The following is a 21,263-nucleotide window of genomic DNA, read 5'->3' as shown; positions in this document are numbered from 1 at the left end:
CTCTTCTCCTGGACCCAAGAGAGTCCGGGTCCAGGCCAGGGAGGGAGGGCAGAGCAGAGCAGTCAATACCGTTCCTCTCCTCGGGCCCCCAGCCAGTGGCCACCTTTGTGCACAGGGCCCCTGGGCTGGTCTCGGTGCACAGCCTGGCAGTGCAAGGTCAGCCTCCGCTCCAGAAGCTGCTCCACCCTCGTCCGGAGAGCGCTCAGCACGGCTGCTCAGCACAGCTGCACGGGCCTCCATGACCCGGACGGACGGAGTGTGTGGTCGCCCTTCCGCTTATTCGATGCTGAGATTGTGAAAGTCTTTTTTTTTTTTTTTGCGGTACACGGGCCTCTCACTGTTGCGGCCTCTCCCGTTGCGGAGCACAGGCTCCGGACGCGCAGGCGCAGCGGCCATGGCTCACGGGCCCAGCCGCTCCGCGGCATGTGGGATCTTCCCGGACCGGGGCACGAACCCGCGTCCCCTGCATCGGCAGGCGGACTCCCAACCACTGCGCCACCAGGGAAGCCCTGAAAGTCATTTTTGAAAACATGCATATATGGCCGTGACTGGCTCCGCTCTTGGGGAGCCAGCGCACTTACCAGGTTCTCTATGGAACTCTGAAACTCGCCGATTTTCTTCAGGGTCTCTTTGTCCCGTTTGACTTCGTTGATGTACATCGCCAGGTCCTGGGACACAACAGAGGCGGGGAGCGGGTCAGCAGGCCCACGCTGGGCAGGGCGTGAGGGGCTCAGCCACGAACCCCACGGCACCGTGCAAGGGCTGGGCATCTCCAAAGCACCGTCCACCGTCCCCAGAGGTGGCTGGCCCTTGAAATGACCGCAGGGGTTAGAAGCGTCACCCCACTTGACAAACGAGGCAGAAAAGCTGTGCCCCATTGGTGGGCCAGGAAATCCCTCCTCCTAGAACAGCTTCCTTCTACCCCGTCACTCGGCCACCTTCTAGGTCAGAGTAGAAGGAAAACAACCAGGTCGACCTGGACCAGCCAGTTCTTGGCCCTACAGAGTCTCGGCGGAACAAGGGCGACCCCACCGCGCAGCCCGGCTACCCACATGCTGCAGTCTCCTGCTGGCCGCCAGGGGGCACTGCCCACCACGATCCAGAGGGCCCAGTGGGACAGACATCCAGAGCCCAGGGTGGAGCCCCTGAGCCAGGCGGTGGGTAGGGGGTGAGAGCTGGTTCCAGCCTCCCCTCCAGTGCCTCCTGCCCGTCCACACTGGGAGCCCACTGGCCAGGCAGAATCGGAGACCCTGAGGCAGGAACATTACAAGATGGGCCTGGTGAGCCGTGCAACCACCGGGGCCTCCATGGCACAGGCCACAGAGTTCACACAGGACTTGGAGTAAAGAGGACAGGCTGCTCAGAGGAGCTCCAGAAACAGACGGCCGAGTAGAGCAGTGGGGGGACAGATGCCAGAGAGGGGGCGATCCCCCTTGGAAGGTCACTTCGCAAAGATGGAGGAGGCACAGGACGTTGCCAGGTGACAAGGACAGGTTCGGCCCGAGCCAACACACAGGTGGGAAAGAACGGACACCTTCAGGGGCCTGAGCGTGGCCAAGCCTGCCTGGAAGGTGGGGCATTAGGGGTAAACACAACTGCAAAGCCAGCGCAGCTTTGGAGGCCTGTGTGCCGGGGGGAGGGTCTGGGCCTGACTCAGCAGGCAGTGGGGAGCCACAGAAGGGTTCTAAGAGGGGGAGGGACGTGAGCTGGGCTCTCCTTCCAGGGGCTGAGCTGCAAAGTGGGCTTCCATGGACAGAGGGAGGAGGGGAGAGGTGCCGTGCCTGGGTGGAGTGGGCATTTCAGAAGCAGATGCCACACACTGGGCAGCAGGCAGGGGAGGGCCAGGTGGCCCAGCACTGGGTCCAGTGCCTGGACTCCGGCGACTGTCTGGCAGACGGTCAGGAAAGCGAGAGGAAGGGAGGCCTGGGGGTGGGGGTGGGGTCACTGTGGGCCAGGGGAGGCTAGAGAAGAGAATCCTTAGGGAAGCCCCCTCCACCCGCCCCCTCTGCCCCTGGTGGGTCCCATCCACCGCCCTGCCCCTGCTCTGCCTCTTGCCGTCCCAGGAAGATCTACATCTCCGATCCCTGAGGTAAGGTTGTTAGCGAGCCCAGGTCCAGTCAAAGAGGGCGAGCACGGTCCATGAAGTCCCAGGCTGGCCTGGCCTCTCCCCTGCCTCGGTTTACCCACCTGCATGGCCTCCAGCGCTTCTTTGAGCTGCTGCCTCTCGGGCCGGTCGGTGGAATGGCTCAGAAGTTCCTGGGGGGGTGGTGAGGCGTGGGTGACCACTCAGGGGTCCCAGCCTGGGCCCGCTCCCCACCAGGCCCCGGGTGTGCAGACAGAGCCAGGCCCTCGGGACAAAGCACCCCCCGCCCTCGCCCCCGTCCCGGCTCTGGTCCAGCCGCCCAACTCCAGCAGACAGACAGCGAGTCCTCCTCCAGGGGACACACGGCTTCAAGGCGAGGTGTCTCCAACTCTTGTGGATAACGGGGGGAACATTAAGACAGCACAAAGCCAGGGGCCGAGCTAACAGGTGACCTGCTGATTCACTAAAGAACCTTGGCTGGCACCTCACAGAAACCACTGTCTCCCCCGCAGGTCTGTCTGTCCCGAAGGATTTCCTGTTTCCGTGGCCACCAGGAAGCTCAGGGACTGGCTTAAGAGACGAGCCCCAGGAGCTCTTACTTCTGGCCTGAGAATGCTTTTCTGTCTCTCTCGGCTTTTCTTTTCTCTTACCGATTTAAATCATAATTTTCCTTGCGTACTAACTGACAAATATTCATAATACGTACAAATACTGCGTAGCTCCCGGCACTTATTTTGCAGTTTTTAGGCGCTAAGCACGGGCTGCCTTACTCTATGTGCTTGTTCATTTGTCACCCTGGCCTGTCTGTGGGCTCCACCCCACGCCCCGGGGGCTGCCGGGCCCTGACCCACTCCAGCCAGTCTCACCTTGAGGAGCAGGTGGTATTTGAGCACCCTCTGCATGGGGACCACCAGCAGGTCCTGCAGCTTAAACTTCCCGTCTTGGACCTTCAGGGTGCATTCCTGGGCGTCGGGGGAGCAGCAGGTGGATTTAGAGCATCCTTGCCCGGGTACACAGGACCCCAACACTCCCATCCCCCAGCCTGGGGACGGGGGCAGACCCAAGCCCCGCACTGGGGCCCAGGTGTCTGGTCTTCCTCTAGTCTGGCTCCCAGAGACCCCCCCACCGCCAAACCAGGCGTGTGCAGAGGGGTGGGCTTCACAGCAGGCGGGCAGGGGCCCTGCTGCCTCTCATAGCCTCAGGGGTCTGCAGTGGCCACATGGGGGGGATTCTGAGTGACGCCTGGTCTGGGGTCTACCAGAGACCCTGGGGGAGGCCAGCTCACACTAACGGGGGCACCGCCCTCAGGAACCAGGGGCTCCCCACTGGTTGCCTGGACACACGAGGGCATCGGGCCTCTCCGAGGGGAGAGTCACCCCCAACACTGCCGGAGCAAAGGGACGTGGCACCAGGGCTCACCCTGGGAACCGTCTGACCAGCCAGATACAACATGGGAAGCCCAGCCTCTGGGGGGACGACACGGCAGGGGTGGGAGGCTCCCAGCAGAGGTCCGTCACCTGGGGCCCCCATGGGGTCCCGATAGGCCAGGGTCAGGGCTCAGTCACAGCCCCCCACTCAGCCGGATCTGGTCCGGGGGTCCTGCCACAGCTGCACCCAGGCTGGGCCCTGGCCTGGGACGGTGACCTCCCTCTGCCCACTCTCAACCCCAACAAAATGCAAAGGAAAAAAAACCATCTACAAAAAACGTCCCATCACTGCCCCGTCCCCAGCTTCCCGTGAAACGGGTAAGAGGCCAGGGAGCTGGAAGCTCGGAAACGGCAAGGGACAGGCCAGGCCGGGAAGCCCCAAGTACCTCGACTTTCTGTCTGAAGTCCTCCCTGCTGGCCAGGAGCTGGCTCAGCGTGTTCTGGGCGTGCTCCATGCGGCTGCAGTACTCCCCGTAGATCAGGAGCCTGGATGGTGGGTACACACACACACACACACACACACACACACACACACACACACACTGGGTGTGAGCCCGAGCCGTTTTCACGTCAGGCTGTGAGCGCAGCAAGCAGCTCTCTCCCCGCGACATTTAACGGTTTTGTTCTTTCCATGAGGCTGCTTTCCTTCCCTGCCCTGCCCAGGAGGAGGGCTGCCAGCCGTGGGGAGGGAGGGGCACCCTGCCTTCCCCGAACCCAAGAAGGCCCTCTTCTGTGGTTCTGTTCCAGGTCAGGACCGGGTTTGGGGGTGCCGCTCTCAGCCCCCCATCCCACCCCTGGAAAGGGCCAAAACCAGACAGAACCCCCGCCTCCCCAGGCGACTCACGCTGCAGCCCACAGGCAGTGGGCACCAAGGCCCAGCCTGGCTCTGTGCTCGCCCTGGGGGGCCGGCCCCTGAGCTGACATTTCGAGGTGCGGGGACCCCGTGGGCCAGCCCTTGTTGCTGCCACATGGCACTGACGGTCTGTGCCTGGGTTCCAGCCACCGGCCTCTCAGGGCAGGGTGACGTCAGCCCCCATCACCTGGGAGACGCGGGGACTGGGAGGGGCCGCGGATCCAGGGAAGATGCGGGGTGCAGAGGGGGAGAAGGAGCTCCCTCTAACCCAGCCCCGCCTCCCCCGCTTCCAGCCTCCCGAGTCCACTGCCTGCCTGCCATCCTGCTTCTCTCCTAACACCCTCCGCTTTGCTCCCCACCACGATCCTCCAGGGCCGACAGACCAGAGCCCCCGGCACTGGGGCCCAGAGCTCTCAGGGCCTTGGGTTACTAGCCTGAAAACTCATCTTTCAAAATCTTGTCACCCGACTACCGAGTAGGCCCCTGGAGAAGGACCAGGCAGGTGACATCGTCGGCTACAATAAGGATGGCTGCAACAGTCACCACCTCTGGGAGCCACCAGGGCCAGGAGCTTCACGCGCAGCGTCACGACCCTTTAACCCACTTACAGAGGTGGGGGTGATGAGCCCCACTCTCCAGTGGGGAAACCAAGGCCTCAATGAACTTGCTAAGAGTCACCAGCTGATAAAGGGCGACGCCAGGAGGCCGGGCCCCGCACATGACGTTCCAGGGACGCCCTGCCAGACGCAGGTTACGCTGTGTGTCCGCAAACGTCTGGAGGCCTCTCCCGGCCCAGCTCTGGGAAGCTCGGGTGAAGATGACGTCAGGCCCATTTCTCTGTCCTCCGCGGACGCTGCTTCACCCTGGGGTACCTGGCGAGGCGCTGCGGGTAGGCAGTCAAGGCCTGTTGCTGGCTTCACTTTGGAGGAGATGACACTGCATCCCGCTGGGTCTATGGGACTCCCCAGGCTCTCCCTGCACGGCCTGAGGGACCCGCGGTGACCACACCTGGGCCGGGCATCCAGCACCCTGGCTCTGCCACGTGAGCCCCCGGGCAGGTCTCCCCTCCCTGGGGCCTTGGGGGTTTGGGACAGATGGCCGGGTCCAGAGTCCCGAGTGGAGTCTGCTATTCAATTCAGAATTCTCATAGAAAAGTTGATTAAGGGGCTTCCCTGGGGGCGCAGTCGTTAAGAATCCGCCTGCCAATGCAGAGGACATGGGTTTGAGCTCTGGTCTGGGAAGATCCCACATGCCGCGGAGCAACTAAGCCCGTGTGCCACAACTACCGAGCCCGTGCGCCACAATTACTGAGCCTGCGTGCCACAACTACTGAAGCCCGCATGCCCTAGAGCCCATGCTCCGCAACAAGAGAAGCCACCGCAATGAGAAGCCCGCGCACCACAGCAAAGAGTAGCCCCCGCTCGCCGCCACTAGAGAAAGCCCACGCACACAGCAACGAAGACCCAATGCAGCCAAAAAGAAAGAAAGGGAGGGAGGGAGGGAGGAAGGAAGGAAGAGAAAGCAAGCCAGTTTCATGTACCAAAGTTTAAAAAAAAACCCCAGAAACTTGGAAGTAAGGCAACGCACACGCGGAGGACTTGACGGTTCAAGGTCCCACCGGAGCGCCTGGGCACGCCAGCCACCCGAGGCCCCGGGGAAGGCGGTCTCCCCGACCCGGCCTGACGCAGCTGCGTGACCCTGTTCTGTACACGTGATTTCCATCACGCTGGGAAGCAACCCAAAGGTTCCAGCGCTCTTGCCACGGAGGAAATCGACCGGTTTGCATGTAACGTGGCCACCTCATTCCTAAGTCCTGTCCCCGCTGACCCTGCGTGCCGGTGTCCCGCACTGTCAGCTAAGCGACCTTCGTCAACCTTCTGCTCTTTCACGAGGTGGTAGATGTTGGCCACCAGCTCCGGGGTAGGTGACTTATTTAACTGCCTGACGTTTCAACTCCGACCCCATAAAGGGAGCCTGAATGCCTCTCACAGAAATGCATCTGACGCCTGATTTCCTCACTGCGTCACTTCTGTCTCAGCCCACACAGCCGGGGACAGGACAGAGCACGTCCCAGGACACAGGTGATGCGCCCAGGTGTTCACCTGGGACAGGGGAACAAGCTGAGACCGCGCGTGGCCAAGGCCTCACCCCTCTCCCGTCCCGAGCTGCCCCATCTGGGAAAGGAGCTCTGGACAGGGCGGGAGGCAAAGGGCTCTCCGGCTGATGGTCCCAGGGCAGCCCTCCCGACAGGGCAGCCACGCGAACCCCTGCGGGGGCTCTAGGGGGTATGAGAGCGTTGTCTCCGTGCAGGTCCACCTGACCTCGGGCTTTGAGATGAAAGGCCCCCAGAGACCCTGGTTTCCGTGAATGGAAATCACAGCCAGAGGGCAGCGCCGTCCACCTAACCTAAGAGCAAGGAGAAGCTGCAGAGCGCCGAAGCCCTCACCTGCCCAGAGTCTCTCTCTCCACACTCACGGAAATCCCACGGGGTCCTGGGATGGGGAACCTGCCTTTCTGAACGACGTTAATCCTAAGAGCACGTGTGCAAAGCCCCACAGACAGTCCCTCCTAAGAGCTCGTCCTCCCACCTTACCACCGGGCCACCAGCTCCCCAGGCCCCATCCAGCCCGAACCACGGACCCACAAGAAGTCAGGCTCCAGGCCCACCTTGGTCAGCCCCAGCGATGAATACAAAAGGTGTGACTTCAATGCAAACCCTGCCCGAGAGCCAGCTCCCTCCGTGTGGGAGACGTGGTCTCCTTTAAGCCCACACGGCAAGGTTCACAGGAGCCTCCGGCTTGTCTGAGGATCGAGGCTGCATTAATGGGAGAATAAGCTCCAAAAAGAGGTAGGTGATTGCCCCCTGCCATTCTGCACTGCTCATACCACACCTGGATGCCACCCCATCCTTCATCAGTGACGAGCTGCCAGCATCTTGCCCCTTGAATTCCTCAATGGCTTCTCCTGCCCTCATTTAAAAAATTATGGGGCTTCCCTGGTGGCGCAGTGGTTGAGAGTCCGCCTGCCGATGCAGGGGACGCGGGTTCGTGCCCCGGTCCGGGAAGATCCCACGTGCCACAGAGCGGCTGGGCCCGTGAGCCATGGCCGCTAAGCCTGCGCGTCCGGAGCCCGTGGTCCGCAACGGGAGAGGCCACAGCAGTGAGAGGACCGCGTACCGCAAAAAAAAAAAAAAAAAATTATGAATCCCTATCTTCGCCCACCAGATCCTGCAGAACCTATAACTGCTCCTTGGAGAACCTCCCCTTCGCCCCCTCGGTCCCGCTCCTCTGGCCTCTGCCGGTTCCCCAAACAGTCAGAGCTCCTGGCTCTCCTGCAGCTTCTACTCCCCACGTGGCTTCAGGGCTGATCCCCTCTCCCCCAGGTCCTCAGGGGGCCCCAGCCTGTGCTACAAGTCCCTTCCCCACATCCCCCTCCCCTTCCCTGTGCTCTCAGGCACTGTCACAGCCCACGGTAAGTCTCTTGTCTGTGGACTCGTTTCCCAGGGAGAGCTGAGCCTGCTTCGCTCACCACGATGTCCTTGGCCCAGAGCTCTGCAGCCGTACACAGCAGGCACTCCATAAATGCTTGCAGAATCGGTAAGCCAGCGACCATCAGGGTCTTAGGGGCTGACTCAGAAATAAGAAGGGACTTGCCAGAAAAGGCGGACGCTGGGATGAACAGTGATTTGGCAAATGAGGTCTGGTGAAATGCAGCCAGCCCCTCCCCCAAAGGGACCGCAAGAAAAGTGCCTGGACCCCCGATGCCTTGCTGGGCGGGTGACCATCTGCAGAGCTCTCGGTGCCAGGATGTATTCTGCTCACTGCAATTCTCCGAGGCGGAAACGTCCGTCATTCCCAGAGGAAAGGAGGCCCGGGAGCAGGCCAGCCCGAGGCTGTGTGTAGAGGATGGCGCGAGGTCTTGTTCACAGGCAAACTGGACCACGGGGACAGGCCAGGCAGCAAAGCCCTTGCGCTGGGGACGTGGAGGGTCCCAGGAGAGGACAGGTCATCCATCTGTACCTCAGCCACGCGGCCTAGAGCTGGGTTACTGGGCCTCAGTGCCCGTCCGACCCCCAGCCGAGGTGCAGCACTAACGAGGTGCTGAGAAGTGTCTGCCGTGCCCGTCACCTGGGCGGGGGTCAGGTCTGACAGTCAGCTCAAGTCCAGCAGCGGGGCGCCATGGGCCCACCTAGCATGGTGGCTTGTAGCCAGGTGAGACAAAAACCTTGTTGGGGGCAGGGGGGGGTTAGGGAGCCGGCCTGACCCCCAGACCTGATCCCCACCCCCTTGCCCGGGCCGGCCAGCATGTCCACACCTGCTGGTGCCTGGAGAAACCTCGTCTGCTCTCCTCTGGCTGCGTCTGCCACCTGTACATGGGCACTGCCTGCTCCCTCATGGTTCCCGGGAGTCCCCCGACTCGTGGCCCCTCAGAAAGCAGGCTTGAGGACCCTTGCCCGTTCAGGAGGCCACGGCTCCTTGCCTGGAGCTACAGGGCACCTGGGGGAGGCACGTTCAGGCGATCCTAGGTGAAGGCGCCTGGGAACGCAGCTGCCTGTGCAGACACGGTTGTGAGAGGAGCTGAGAGTCACCTGACGGGCGATGCAGGGGACCCTCCTGCAGATGAGGGCGACGTGGACCCAGGGTCCCCACTGGCCCCTGTGGTGCCTTCTACAGCTCCCAGGACCCCTCATCAGACCCCAGGAATCGGGTTTTTTTTTTTTTTTTTGGCTGTGTTGGGTCTTTATTGCTGCATGCGGGCTTTCTCTAGTTGCGGTGAGCAGGGGCTACTCTTCGTGCGGTGCACAGGCTTCTCATTGCGGTGGCTTCTCTTGTCGCGGAGCACGGGCTCTAGGCGCACGGGCTTCAGTAGTTGTGAAACGTGGGCTCAGGAGTTGTGGCACACAGGCTCAGTAGTTGTGGCGCACGGGCTTAGTTGCTCCGCGGCATGTGGGATCTAGTTCCCAGACCAGGGCTCGAACCCGTGTCCCCTGCACTGGCAGGCGGATTCTTAACCACTGCGCCACCAGGGAAGCCCCAGGAGTCGGTGTTTTTAACAAGCTCCCAGGCAGAGGCACCACGAAGACAGAGCCTTCAGGCTCCTTTTGTCCAAAGATCCTACGAGGGACGGAACGCCGGGCATCATCTAACGATGCATCTCTTGAGATTTCAGTGGCTAAAAGCCACCATCTCCCAGGACCCTGCAGTGCTGGCATCCTGCGAGCCCTCCACGTCACCTGGCTTCGTCCTCGTCAGCATCCCGTCTTGAAGCGCCAGCTGCCAAGGCGCAAGGGGAAGAAGCAGGGGCCCGGGCTCTCCGCTGGGACGGCAGAGCCATCCTGACAGCTGCCCCCTCACACCTAGTTGGAAGCTTCCAGAATCCCAATCCCCCCGGCAGGCTCCAGCAGGACGTTCTAGAGAACAGAAGGCTGCCTCCGTACCCCCTCCATCAACTGGGGTGACCGACAGAGGCGCTTAAAGCAAGCCATCAAATAGATTCACAGGGGCCACGTAAGAGCAGTGTAATTTCTTTTAAAACAAGGTCCCTGCGTTGATCCCTAATGAGCCGTCACTCTCTCCCATTGATAGTCTTGATTCTGGATCAGGGACCCCACGATCGGGCGTGATTATCACAGGTGACTTGCTGGCGGGGTGGAGGCCGGCGCCCTCTCTGCGTCTAGACTCAGCCTAACCACCTGGGAGGGGCCTGGAGGAGAAGGGCTGCCTCGGATCCCGACAAGAGCATCTATACCCCCTCGGGCTCCATGGACACTTGCCCCGAAGCTGCGGAGACTCGCACAGGACCAGGGCACCACTGGGAGATCCAGGGCTCTGCGCTTCTCGGTCCCGGAACCACGTCTCCCCACGTTCAGGGCTGAAGCCAGTTTATGCCAAGACGGCCACGCAACCGTGTCCAGGGCTGCCGTCCACACCCCCGCCCGGCTGCCCAGGTCCGGCCCCTACACCTGCCCGGTCACCGCAGCCTTCGCTGGGTGCGGACCAGCATGTCGGCAGCGCCGGCCTGGCCTCTGCTCACCCTCAGGGCACCAAGTGGCACAGACGCCATCGTGGCCCCTGACCGACAGATAAAGAAGTCGGGCTGTGGTGTGTAGAAGCAGCGGCATGGCCTCAGCCCTGGGGACCCAGAGCCTGGGCTCTCAGCCACGGCTCCCTGCAGCCCCTGAAGCCCCTCACTCAGGCTGGCACAGGCGGGGGTGCGTGCAGTTGTAGCAGCAGGTGCCACAGGTCCCCTCCCCCCAGGCACAGAACTCAGGGGCAGACTCTCCCGGTGCCCGATTCCCGTGGGGTCTGCAGCACGGCAGGGGCGTCGTGATGGCACGCGTGTCCTTCAGCCACCACGACCCCCAAGAATAGAGGCAGAGGGGGCGGCTGGAGCCCCCGAGAGGCCCCTCCCACGCAGGCTGTGACGGCAGGGAGGACAGGCAGTTTTCTCAGTTGACAAGTGAGGACAGGGTGAGTGTGGGAGCCCCGACCCCCGCCTCAGCACCACGCAGCGGTAACCTGGGTAAACTCACCCACCAGCTCCGCCCCGTCCCCACGATGGAACCGGAGAGGCGCCCGGACGCCCCAGAGGCCCCGGCCACTCACCTTTCCTTGAAGTCCAGGAAGACCTTGGCCAGCGTGCTGCCCCCCGCCATCATGGACACGTCGATGGCTCTCAGGAAGCTGTGATGCACCTTAATTAGGTCCTGGGACAAAAAGCAACCACGCATGAGCGGGCACAGCAGGCTGGGGGGCACGCGGGCTCTGTGATCACCCTCCTTCCTGGCTGCCGTTCCGACGGAAGGACGTCCACGTGAGCGGCCGGGCGCTGGGCGTACTTCCTCACGTACACACCGGCTGCCGTTCACTAGAAGGTGCCACAGCCGTCCAGAGTCTGCACCCGCCTGTCCAGACACACGGTGCCCGACCCCAGCCAGCATCCTCGCGACCCGCCCGCTGTGTGCGGGAGTGCAGGGGCTCAGGCGCCCTGACGGGTGAAGTCTCTCCACTGTGGAAGGGGGGCCTCGGCCCTGGGGAAGTGTGTCCACACTTCAGAGCAGAGGGGTGGCTAGCAGGCAGCACCATCTCCCATCCAGGTTTCCAGTCCTTCTGTGGCCACGTGTGCCAGTGCTCACGGCAGGATGAACTCTGGGTCGGGGGGGGTGGGCGCGCAGGGGCTGCGAAGCTCCGGGGTCTGCGTCAGCCTCACCCAGGAGGTGCCCAGCGCCCACCCCTCAAGCCGTCGGCACCCCGAGGAAGAGTAGGGCCAGTGCTCCCGGACGAAGCCCACCCACACGCAGCTTCCGGCCCCGGCTCTGCTGACCACATCGAGGTGGGCCTCCCCACGCGGGATGGCCCTCCGGTGTCCGTGTTCAGACACCGCGGAGCAGTGAGGGCGCTCTGTTTGCTCAGAGAGGGGGAGGGGACACACTTCCCTGCACTGATGACAAAACCTGGTGCTTCCTCCAGGGCGTGTGCGTCGCGGGCACACCCGCCAGCACCGCATTGGGCAGGGAAGCTCCCAGAAACTGTCCTCTGTCTCCTAAAACCCAAGTCCCCGAGAAATGGGGGCCTGCTCACCGGCCCCCATCCGTCAGCCACGAAAACACCCTTTAGCCAGGATCAACCATGCAAGCCCTGGGGACGGTCAAGTGGGAGCCCGCCTGACATCCCAGCAGGTTAGGACCTCCAGCCCACACACGGTGAGCCAGGGGTGGGACCCTTACCTCCAGGTTGATGAAGATGGCCGCCATGTCCGCCGGGCTCAGCACCAGCCTGAGAGGGGTCACGTAGTTCTGGAAGAGAGAAGCCCATCAGCGCCTGAAGGACACCAGTCACCTTCGAGGCCACAGTCGCCGGTCGGAGGGGCTCTGACGGCCTCAGAGAAAAACAGGCGACTGCAGGCAGCGCCCCCGTTCCCCCATCAAGGGTCCTGCGGGGCGGCCGCTCACCCAGCACACGGGGGTGCTCCACGCTTACTGGAGAGGGGAGACCTGCGCGGGAAGTGTGGGACCGCGTGGGGGTCAGGCCTGAGGACCCGCCCGGTGGGCAAAGCTCCACAGAGGGCCCCTTGCACGTGGCGCTGGACTTCTTCCACCCTAAGGCCAGCCAGGGTGGGCTCTGCTGTTTGAGATACTTGAGCAAGTGGGGTCCTCCCGGGAGGCGAGGGGCATCACCCAAGGGAGAGCCTGAGGACCGAAAAATGCCGTGATTCCCACCCGACACCCACTCCTGAGCCTACACCCATGAGTGCACCCCCAAACCTGTCATCAAGAGGCCCGCTCCGGCCCCGCAAGCGCCACAGTGGCAGGGGTGCTTCTGCCCCCGGCCTCCTGGAGGCCCCCACGGGGAACGACCAGCCACCCTCCCCTCTCCCTGCCCCTTCTCCCACAGGGTCCTGGTCCCCGCGCCCTCTCCTTGGCCGCTGTGTGCAGCAAGAGAGACCTGTCCAAACGAACAAGCACTAGTGCCTGCTGGACGCACCCAAGCACTTCTCCCCGTGCCGTGCCGGCACCGGCCACTGTGTGACTCGGTTTCCTCACCTGACACGGGGACGGCAACACGGTTAGGGGAGGATTGCAAACACGATCGTCCCCGAGAACACGCAGCACATGCACGGCCCGGCTGGCCACGCGCCCAGCTCAACCCCCGACGTGTGCTGCGTCCGCAGACGGGCGGCACCCGCCCCAAGGCCCACACTGCGGGGGTGGAGACGGGCCACAGCGGCCCGCCGGTTTTCTGCGACGAAACTCGGGCTACGTGAAGCCTGCAGGGCCCTGGAAGGAGCTGACGCGGGAGCTGGGACTCGAAGGAGTGGGCAGCTGGGACCATGTGTCTGCAGAAAAGCTGGTGGTCGGGGAGAAGCTAAGGGGCGGACACACAAGGGTTGAGTGGGGCGGGAGGAGGGGAAAGGTCAGAAGCCTGGGCCAGACCTGGGGCCAAGGGGCATCTCACGACTCCTGGCTGGAGGCTCCACAGTGCCCTAAACAGTGGGGACCTACTTAGGCCACCCCATTACGGCTACACTTGGCCCTACTCTGCAATGAAAGACTGGCCAGGAAGGGTCCATCTCAAAAACCGTGTTGGTCCTTTCACGCCAGCGTGCACTGGCAGCTGGCAATGAGGATGCCCAAGTGACAGGGAAACGGCACCGCGCCAGTGACCACAGGAGGCCAGGGCAGATGGCAGGAGAAGGCCCATCCGTGGTTCTCCAGGAGCTGGGCAGGCCGGCAGGGAGACAGCGCTGACCAGCCATTCAGGGGAGCACACAGGCCGCCACAGGAGCTCCAGAGACTCACGTCACTGGGCCCAACTGCGTCCCAGATGCAGGATGCCCACCGTGGGTGGTACTGCTGTTATCGCAGCTTACAGGCGGGTGGGGGGAGGCTGAGTGCAGACAGCACCCCAGGGAGGAGGGATACACCAAGAGCTCACTCAGCGCCTGACCTGGGGGAGAGTGTATACAGAAGGCGTCTAGCTCTGGGTGAGGATAAAAACATAAAGAGCCTAGCTCGGCGCATTCCAGAGCAGAAGCCATAACGATGCCCAGTTTAGGCTGGAAGAAGCCTCCGAAACAAGCTCAGGAACAGTCCAGGGTCCGAGCTGAGGCCAAAGGGTGGGAGGTGGGGCCGGGGCCAAGGGTGGCAGCTGACGAGGAAGCTGGCCTGAGTGGAGCCCACAGCTTGTGTGGGGGCAGAGGGCAGAGGGCAGAGGGCAGAGGAAAGGTGAGGGCGACCTCCTTTTTGGAGGGTGCAAAACCGAGAGGGCCCCTGAGCCCCGCCTCCGTCACCACTGCCCGGAGTCCCTGCCCGGTGGCAGGGGTCCTGGGTGGACCCGGCGGCCACGCCCACCTTCTCGATGTCCTCCAGGGTCCGGTAGTACTTGGCTTCCGTCTCCTGGATCTCCAGCAGACAGCAGCTTCTCTTGTCGTCCTCCGTCATGCCCATTTTCTAGAGGGGGCACAGGAGGTCAGCCAGGACCCCGCCATGCCCTCCACCTGCCGCCCGCCCGGGCTCGGCCGTGGGGTCACTGAGTGTGAAGGGGGCCGCGTGGGAGACAAAAGGCCCTTCCCCTCCTTTCTGCAGACGGGCAGGCTGAGGCACAGGGGAGGGGATGTGGTGTGACCCTGAGAACTGACGACAGCGCGGAGATGGGACAGAGGCTTCTGAATCTGTCTCCACCAGACTGGTCACCCCCTCCAGCAGATACAGCAGGCGTCACACGCGTAAAGCGTCGACTATGTGCACGGAGAGAGGGTCTGACCAGCTCCCTGAGGACACGTGTCCACCAGCTGACCCACCCTCCCAGCTTCAGCCTGCTACCGCCTCAGAGAAAGAAGCCAATTCCCCACAGGGCTGGACTTTCCAAATGTCCACTGCCTCGGACCAGGTTCCGAGCTAACAGCCCGTCGGCAGGGGTCACTAAGGATACGCCTCTGAGGCAGGGCCTGCCCCACCTCTGGGGTGGTACTGACCAAGAGACTGTGGCCACAGGGGCCGGGGAAGAGGCAGCAGGTGGGCTGACTGTCGGAGGTTCTGTGGACGGTCCAGACACTCTCCTTAAGTCCTTTCAGGCTGACCGAGCACGCAAGGCTCCGGGGAAACAGTGCTGGGACGTGGGACGCGCCATCTGGACTCATACCTGCCCTGACGTCATCCTCCCCCTCCTCCAAGAAATGCCCCAGGGCCCCGCGTGGGTTTGCCGGGGCCACAGTTCTCCAAAGTAACCTGCCAGGCGGGCACATCACCCAGGCCCCCCAGGCCCCTTCCCAAAGCCCAAAGCCCCGCTCAGCCTGGGAATTCAGTGTTGAGGGTCCACAGTTCCCCTAAAACTGTATAAGAATGTGGCCAACAGCGTCTCCGTGGGGACAGGGTCCCGAGTTCCTCCCGGAAGTCAGAGGAAGACGGTGCTGGCAGAACTGGCCCCGGGCCTCCCCTCCACCTGCCACTTACCTGCATGTATCTAATCTGAAAGCATGGAGAAACAAACAGGGCAGAGAACCAGTTAGCGGTGCTTATGCTTATTCAAGCCAAGCTTGGGGAAGTCAGGGAGCTCACCCCCATTAGCCAGCGGCCCCAGAGGTCACATCACACCCTCTGCCCGCCCGCACGGCAGCCTGGCGGGGCGGTGGGGACAGCACCAGGACTGAACACATACATGGCAGCTTCCCCACGGCCGGGCTCTGAGAGTGGCACCTGCCATCTCCCGGCTGTAGCTTCCTTTAGAAACATCACTATTCCCAATACTTTCCACTTAGACCGTTCAGATAGCTCCAGACATGACAGGGGAGGAAATAAACCCAGCTGTTTTATCTCAGAGGACCTGGCGGGTGGCAGGAGGCCCGTCCTGCCTGGATGGACAGGACAGCTCGTGAGCCCAGCGCCGAGACTTGGGACGCTACGCATCGCTGAGCAGGTGGGACGCTGGTTTGTCCCCAGGACACAGGCGGGCATCTCCCCCAGCCCCGCAGGTCCTGCAAACGCCCCGGGTCCTGTCAAGTGCTTTCAGCACCAGGGACAGCAGCGGCCTCTGGGGAGCGCCCACTCCAGGGCGGGCTTCTGCAAGCCAGGTGCAGACGGGGTCTCGTGGGAGCTTGTACAGCCAGGGGGCAGGGGATCCCCCCAGACAAACACACAGGCCACTACACCCACATACCTTCGCCTAACCCAAGGACACCCAGCTTCCAAAGGGCTTGGGGAGTCGGGCGGCACCCATCTCACTCAGCCTGCTGGTGACGCGGGAGGCCAGCCAGCCTCTCAGGCCGGGTCGGCTAAGCAGAGCCCTCCGGCCCCCTGAGCCCACTTCCCTGGAAGGTCCAAGAGCAGAGCTGCCTACCATAAGGCTGCACGGGGCAGGGGCAGACCTGGCCTCACAGACCCACCGCTGACTCTCCAGAGTGAGATTCCTGGTAATTGTGGGGAGCGAAACCCACCTTCAGACCCTTGAGGGGCAAAATGAGAAACCCGTTCTTAGAAGCAGCATCTGGGGCTGTGAGCCACTGCCCGGCATCTCGGCATGTCTCCCGGCAGAGAGCGGGAAGGGCCTCTTTGAGAGGCCTCGTGGGGAGCTGTGTCCTACCCTTTTGTTTCTCCACCACCAGCTGGTGGCCCCCACCCTGAGGGAAAAGACTGAAACCTACTTTCAGAGAAATTTCCCCCATTTCTTTGGTGAGGGCAAATGGCATCAAAGGCCTCCACAGTGGGCAACGGGCATCGCGACCGCCCCCGGGAGCCTGGGGGTGCGAAAGGGCTGTGGCCCACGCCACCAGATCCCCGTCTCCCGTCCTGGCCTGGCAGCAACCCTCCCGCCCCAGGACAGCAGCTGTGGGCAGCACACGGGGCTGCAGCACACAAACATCCCAGACGTGATTAGCCGACGCCCGTCGGAAATGAACACCCTCACGCAGGAAAGACGCACGGCTGGCTAAGGGCAGAGGGAGGCAGGCTGCCTGAGACCAGCACCGCGTCACTATCTAAGGCTCCCTGGGCAGGAAGGACTCGGGGTCCTGCACGCCCTCCGGAGGAGACTTCCAGAGCAGCACGTCCGGGGAGGCGGGGTGGCAGCGGGTCTCCCTAGAACATTTCATAGGAAAGAAGGGACCTGGCCGACCGGCGCAGGAAGGACCGGGTGCAGCTCCCCACCCCCCCACGCCCGTGGCTCAGACGGTGGGGTCTGCGCAGAGGCTTTAAAGGAGGGGCGGGGCGGGCAGCGGGGGCTCACCATGGGCTGCTGCACTTCCACCTTGATGATGTCCTCATAAATGTCGTCCCCTTCATCTTCGCACGGGACACAGTCGTAGATGTCCTCCCCCACGTCATGCTCACTGCACAGGAGGGAAGTGGGGGAGAGGGGCGGGGGGCTGAAGCCACGTCCACGACGGGGCCCCCCGGAGGGGAGAGGCAGTTGGGGCCACCATGAGGCCCTCCCTCTCGGCCTCAGTGTCCTGGTCCAACGACAGGGCACCTGCTTCCCGTGGTTTCTGGTAGTTTAACCCAGGCAGCCTGGGAGTGCCTTGTGCTCTGCCTGCCGCCCTTCTGGAAGGTCCCACCATGACAAAGCGCACCCACCCCAGCCCTTTAGTAAAAGCAGAGACACACGCTGGGGCCCGGGGGCGAGATGCTGCCTTAACGGGAATCTTTGCATAGCTGACGGACAGGCATGCCCAGCTCTGGGGACCGAATGCCCTCTCCCTGGGCCCACGCCTGGGACCTGGAGCCCCGAGAGCTCTCAGCTCAGCCCAAGGTCTCCCCAGTCCCAGCAGTCGAAGTGTGAAGGTCAAAGTGCAGAGCTCACAGGCACGTGGACGTTTTCCCCACCAGTCAGCAAGGAAGCAGAGCAGAGGGACGAGGAGTCTGTGATGCGCCTTCCCAAAGGAGCAAGGGAGTTACCACTTAACTTACGATTCAATAAACCTTTGTTTTCCGCTCATGATCTTGCCAACAAGTTATCCCCTCTGATCTGCAAGCCTCCAGTCAAGGGACACCTCCTCCAAGAGGCCTTCTGGGATCCCCCGCCCAGTCTGCCATCTGGGACTCTCCATCTGGAGCTCTTGTACCAAGGGCATCCCTCTCGCTGCATCTCCAATTATTTTATAAGTGCCTGTGGATAAGCCTGTCTCTTCCCCAGACAAAACCCAACTTCTTCCTCCCTTCTGATCCCCACTCCTGATACAAAGTAGGTGCTCGGCAAATATTTCACTGAATGAGGCAACAGCAAGTGAACCAACCCGACTTGTCCCTCACTTCCCACAGGCTCCCGGCCCCCAGGGGTCACTCTGGCCGGGGGATCGGGGACAGGACTCACCCTGGGCTCAGGGCAGCCAGCTCTTCAGCCTGCCGTGGGGTCCATCCTCGGGGCAGGCTGTGCTCAGAGGCCAGCTCCCCCGGGAGGCCCACGCCAGCCCCGAGTGCCTCTCTGTGTGAGGACACATCTCATGGCCTGGCTCAAAGGAGGCCTGGCAAAGTTCTCTTCTGAAAGCAGAGGTGGACCACTTCCCCTCCCCACCGCACAGAGTCCGGGGGGCGGGGGGAGGGAGGCGAGAGCAGAAATGATTACCCAGCGGCTCTTGCGAGTAGGTTTCTGGCCCGTCCCAAACCTAGCTTTTGAACATTAGCTGTCATTCTAGAGGCTGGGGCGGGGCAGATAGATGGCCACAAACCTACTGGAGAGAATGTGTCGTATTCGAGGAAGGTCGCGGCAGCCAGTCTCCCCAGAGCCCTGGACACCTCCCCCGTGGGGCTGAGCTGCAATGGGACAGTGGGCAGATGCGTCAGACTTCCCTCTGTGGGGGGCGATTCCAGGCACGGGGGTGAGCCAGTGTCTACCTTGATGAGACCCCCGCAGGTAGCTGATGAGCAAGGGCGGGAGAGGAAGCTGCTGCTTCGGGGTTACGTCACTTGCTGTCTTACCACCACCACTCCAGGAAGCAAAAGTTGGCCTGAGGACAAAGCCACATCACAAGGGGCTCGGCCAGCTAACGGACCCCCCTGTAACTGTGACACCACCCACCGATCGCCGGGCCCGTCCACAGGGATGCCAACGCACGTGTGGGCACTTGGAAAACATGTATGCTTTTCAACTTAACACACCCTTGGAGATGGAGAGCACCGAGGCCCTTTCACAGATTAGAAAACCACACACTGAGGCTCCACAGCGGCTACAGGGAGCTGCGGGGTGATCCCAGCCCCAGCTCGTCCTTTCTCCCCTCTCCCGCCCGCCCTCCACCGCGAGACCAGTGTCTGGACGTCGGCAGTGCCAAGAACTGGGGTGGGACCCAGATGGTGACAGGGCTCCCAGCTCCTGACAGAACCAATGAGAAGGCGGAGAGGGGGTTCTGTCCCCCAAGGTGGGCCTTGGGAACGGTCACTCGTGTTGACAGCCTCTCCAGAGGCTGCCCCCAAAGGAAACAGTTCCCGCAGCCCTGCCCACCAGATTACTGGAGGTCCAGGCAGGGACCTGCAGGGGTTCCTTCCGAAGGATGCCAGACACCCTGGATTTCTGTCGTGCAGCCAAGCGAGGCTGGTGACAAAGGCACTGTCGCGAATTCTGACAGCGTGGAACAGAGGGGAGACATGGAGGCCCCCGGGCTGCTCAGTGAGACACCTCAAAGGCAGATCAGCCCGCTCGTACCGCCCGAAGACAGTCATCAGCCTTGCTCTGATGGGCCGGTGGAAGGAAGTGGGCTGGATGGGGGGACCTTGACAGTCAATATTCTACGAACTGATGAAATGAATAAAATGAACGTCAGCCTGGAAAGGGTCCTCGAGACCATCAGGTGAAGGGACAGCCATCTGCCAGCCCAGGAGCCCCCTTTCTCATCCCACATTTGGGGGAAAATCCTGACCCCAGGACTCTATCCCATCCAGCTCAGAATGTTTTTCAGCAGAGACCCCCATGCAGCCTCCACAATCATTCAAGCGGAATCAGGGCTCGAGATGCAACTGAGCCCAAAGCTCTCTGTCATGCGGATGGGGAAGCCGGGGTGCACGGGTGGGGAACTGGCCACGTGGTCTTTCGGAAGCCGCCTTCCTGCTCTGCTATCTCCTGGTCGGTGGACCGGTCAGAATGCTTTCATTGGCTGAGGACCTGATGGCGTGGGCACTGAGGGCTCTTCAGAGAAATAGAACCGGCGATCTGTCGATCTTAGGGTGATGCAGGCACCCGCCCCATTAGGACCCCAAGCAAGAGCTGTGCTTGATGGAGAGGACACTGAAGGTTGGAGAGGTCAGAAGCTTCCCAGACAGTGGGACTTGAAAGACGCTTGGACACCAGTGTCGACCGTGGGGTCCTATGGAAGGTGCCGAGGGGCAGAGTCCCTTCTCTGCCACCCTCTTCGCTGGCACCATCCACAGATCTAGGCATGCACCGACGTCTACATGCACCTATTGTGTCTACAGAGCACCTACTGCATTTCAAGCATGGGGCGGAATGCCGTAACATAGGCTTGTCATTTGGGGGATAGGATTTATGTAGATCGAGATGTACCCTTAGCTCTACCATTTTGACAAGGGGACGCCCCTGTGTAATTCACATCCTGTGACATCACAGAGCATCCTCATCTCCCCTGAAAGTCCCTCTCCTCCCTGATCGACCCCTCCCCCTCCCCTAGTAACCGGCCTCTGACTGTTCCTCACCAGAGATTCCCTTCGTCTGTTCTAGAACGTCGCATCAACTGCACCGTCTGTTACATTCACGTCTGTGTCTGGCTTCCCCTCCTCAACATCCAGGCTGTTGCCTCCATCAGCAATGCATTCCTTTTTATTGCCGAGTCCTAATCCCACAATTTGACATCCATTCTCCTTTTGATGAACATTTGGGTTGCTTCCAAGTTCTGGTTATTGTAAATAAAAGCTGCTGTGAGCATTTGCCTTTTTTTTTTTTTTTTTTTTTGTGGGCATGTGCTCTCATTTCCTTTGGAAATGAAATTCCATGAGGAGTGAAATTGTTGGATCAAAGGGGAGGTGTGTGTGTTTATCTTCACCAATAACTGCCAAGCGTTTTTCCAAAGTGGCTGCAGCGTTTACTCCACCACCAGCAGTGTACACAAGTTACAGTTGTTGCGGTTCTCTCCAGCTCTGGCGGGTTCCAGCCTTTTTAATTTTAGCCGCTAGAGCGGGTATGTAGTGAGATAGAATTGCGGTTTTATTTTGCATTCCTGCAAAGATTAATGATGTTCACGTTTTTTTTGTGTACTTATGGACGTTTGTGTATCTTCCTATGAGAAAGGCTTGCTCAAGACTTTTGTCCATTTCTAAAAATTGGTTGCCTTATTCTTATTGAATTCTAGGAGTTCTTTATATATGATGGATACAAGTCTTTTGTCAGATATGTTTTTTGAACTTTTTTTTCCTCAGTCTCTGGCATGGCTGCTCGTTTTCTTAATGGTGCCTTTTGATAAACAT

At 61.5% G+C, this 21,263-nt stretch overlaps 1 protein-coding gene across 3 annotated transcripts in view; it reads right to left on the bottom strand.

The window, feature by feature from the left end:
- Window positions 1–21,263, bottom strand: part of VAV2 (vav guanine nucleotide exchange factor 2) — a 176,324-nt gene that overhangs the window by 25,418 nt on the left and 129,643 nt on the right. For 2 of the 3 annotated variants that reach the window (XM_065879821.1, XM_065879822.1), the window contains exons 5-12: window positions 17,083–17,185; window positions 14,214–14,312; window positions 12,090–12,158; window positions 10,969–11,069; window positions 3,897–3,996; window positions 2,950–3,045; window positions 2,188–2,256; window positions 582–668 (exon numbers count right to left, since the gene is read on the bottom strand). In XM_065879821.1, the coding sequence (XP_065735893.1) occupies window positions 582–668; window positions 2,188–2,256; window positions 2,950–3,045; window positions 3,897–3,996; window positions 10,969–11,069; window positions 12,090–12,158; window positions 14,214–14,312; window positions 17,083–17,185 (724 nt within the window). Of the gene's footprint in view, window positions 1–581; window positions 669–2,187; window positions 2,257–2,949; window positions 3,046–3,896; window positions 3,997–10,968; window positions 11,070–12,089; window positions 12,159–14,213; window positions 14,313–15,314; window positions 15,330–17,082; window positions 17,186–21,263 lie in introns of all 3 variants that reach the window. The other variant, XM_065879820.1, reaches the window with a different exon arrangement.

The sequence above is a fragment of the Phocoena phocoena genome, chromosome 6 (assembly GCF_963924675.1).
Source record: "Phocoena phocoena chromosome 6, mPhoPho1.1, whole genome shotgun sequence".
NCBI lineage: Eukaryota > Metazoa > Chordata > Mammalia > Artiodactyla > Phocoenidae > Phocoena > Phocoena phocoena.
This window is presented reverse-complemented; position numbering and strand designations above follow the sequence as displayed.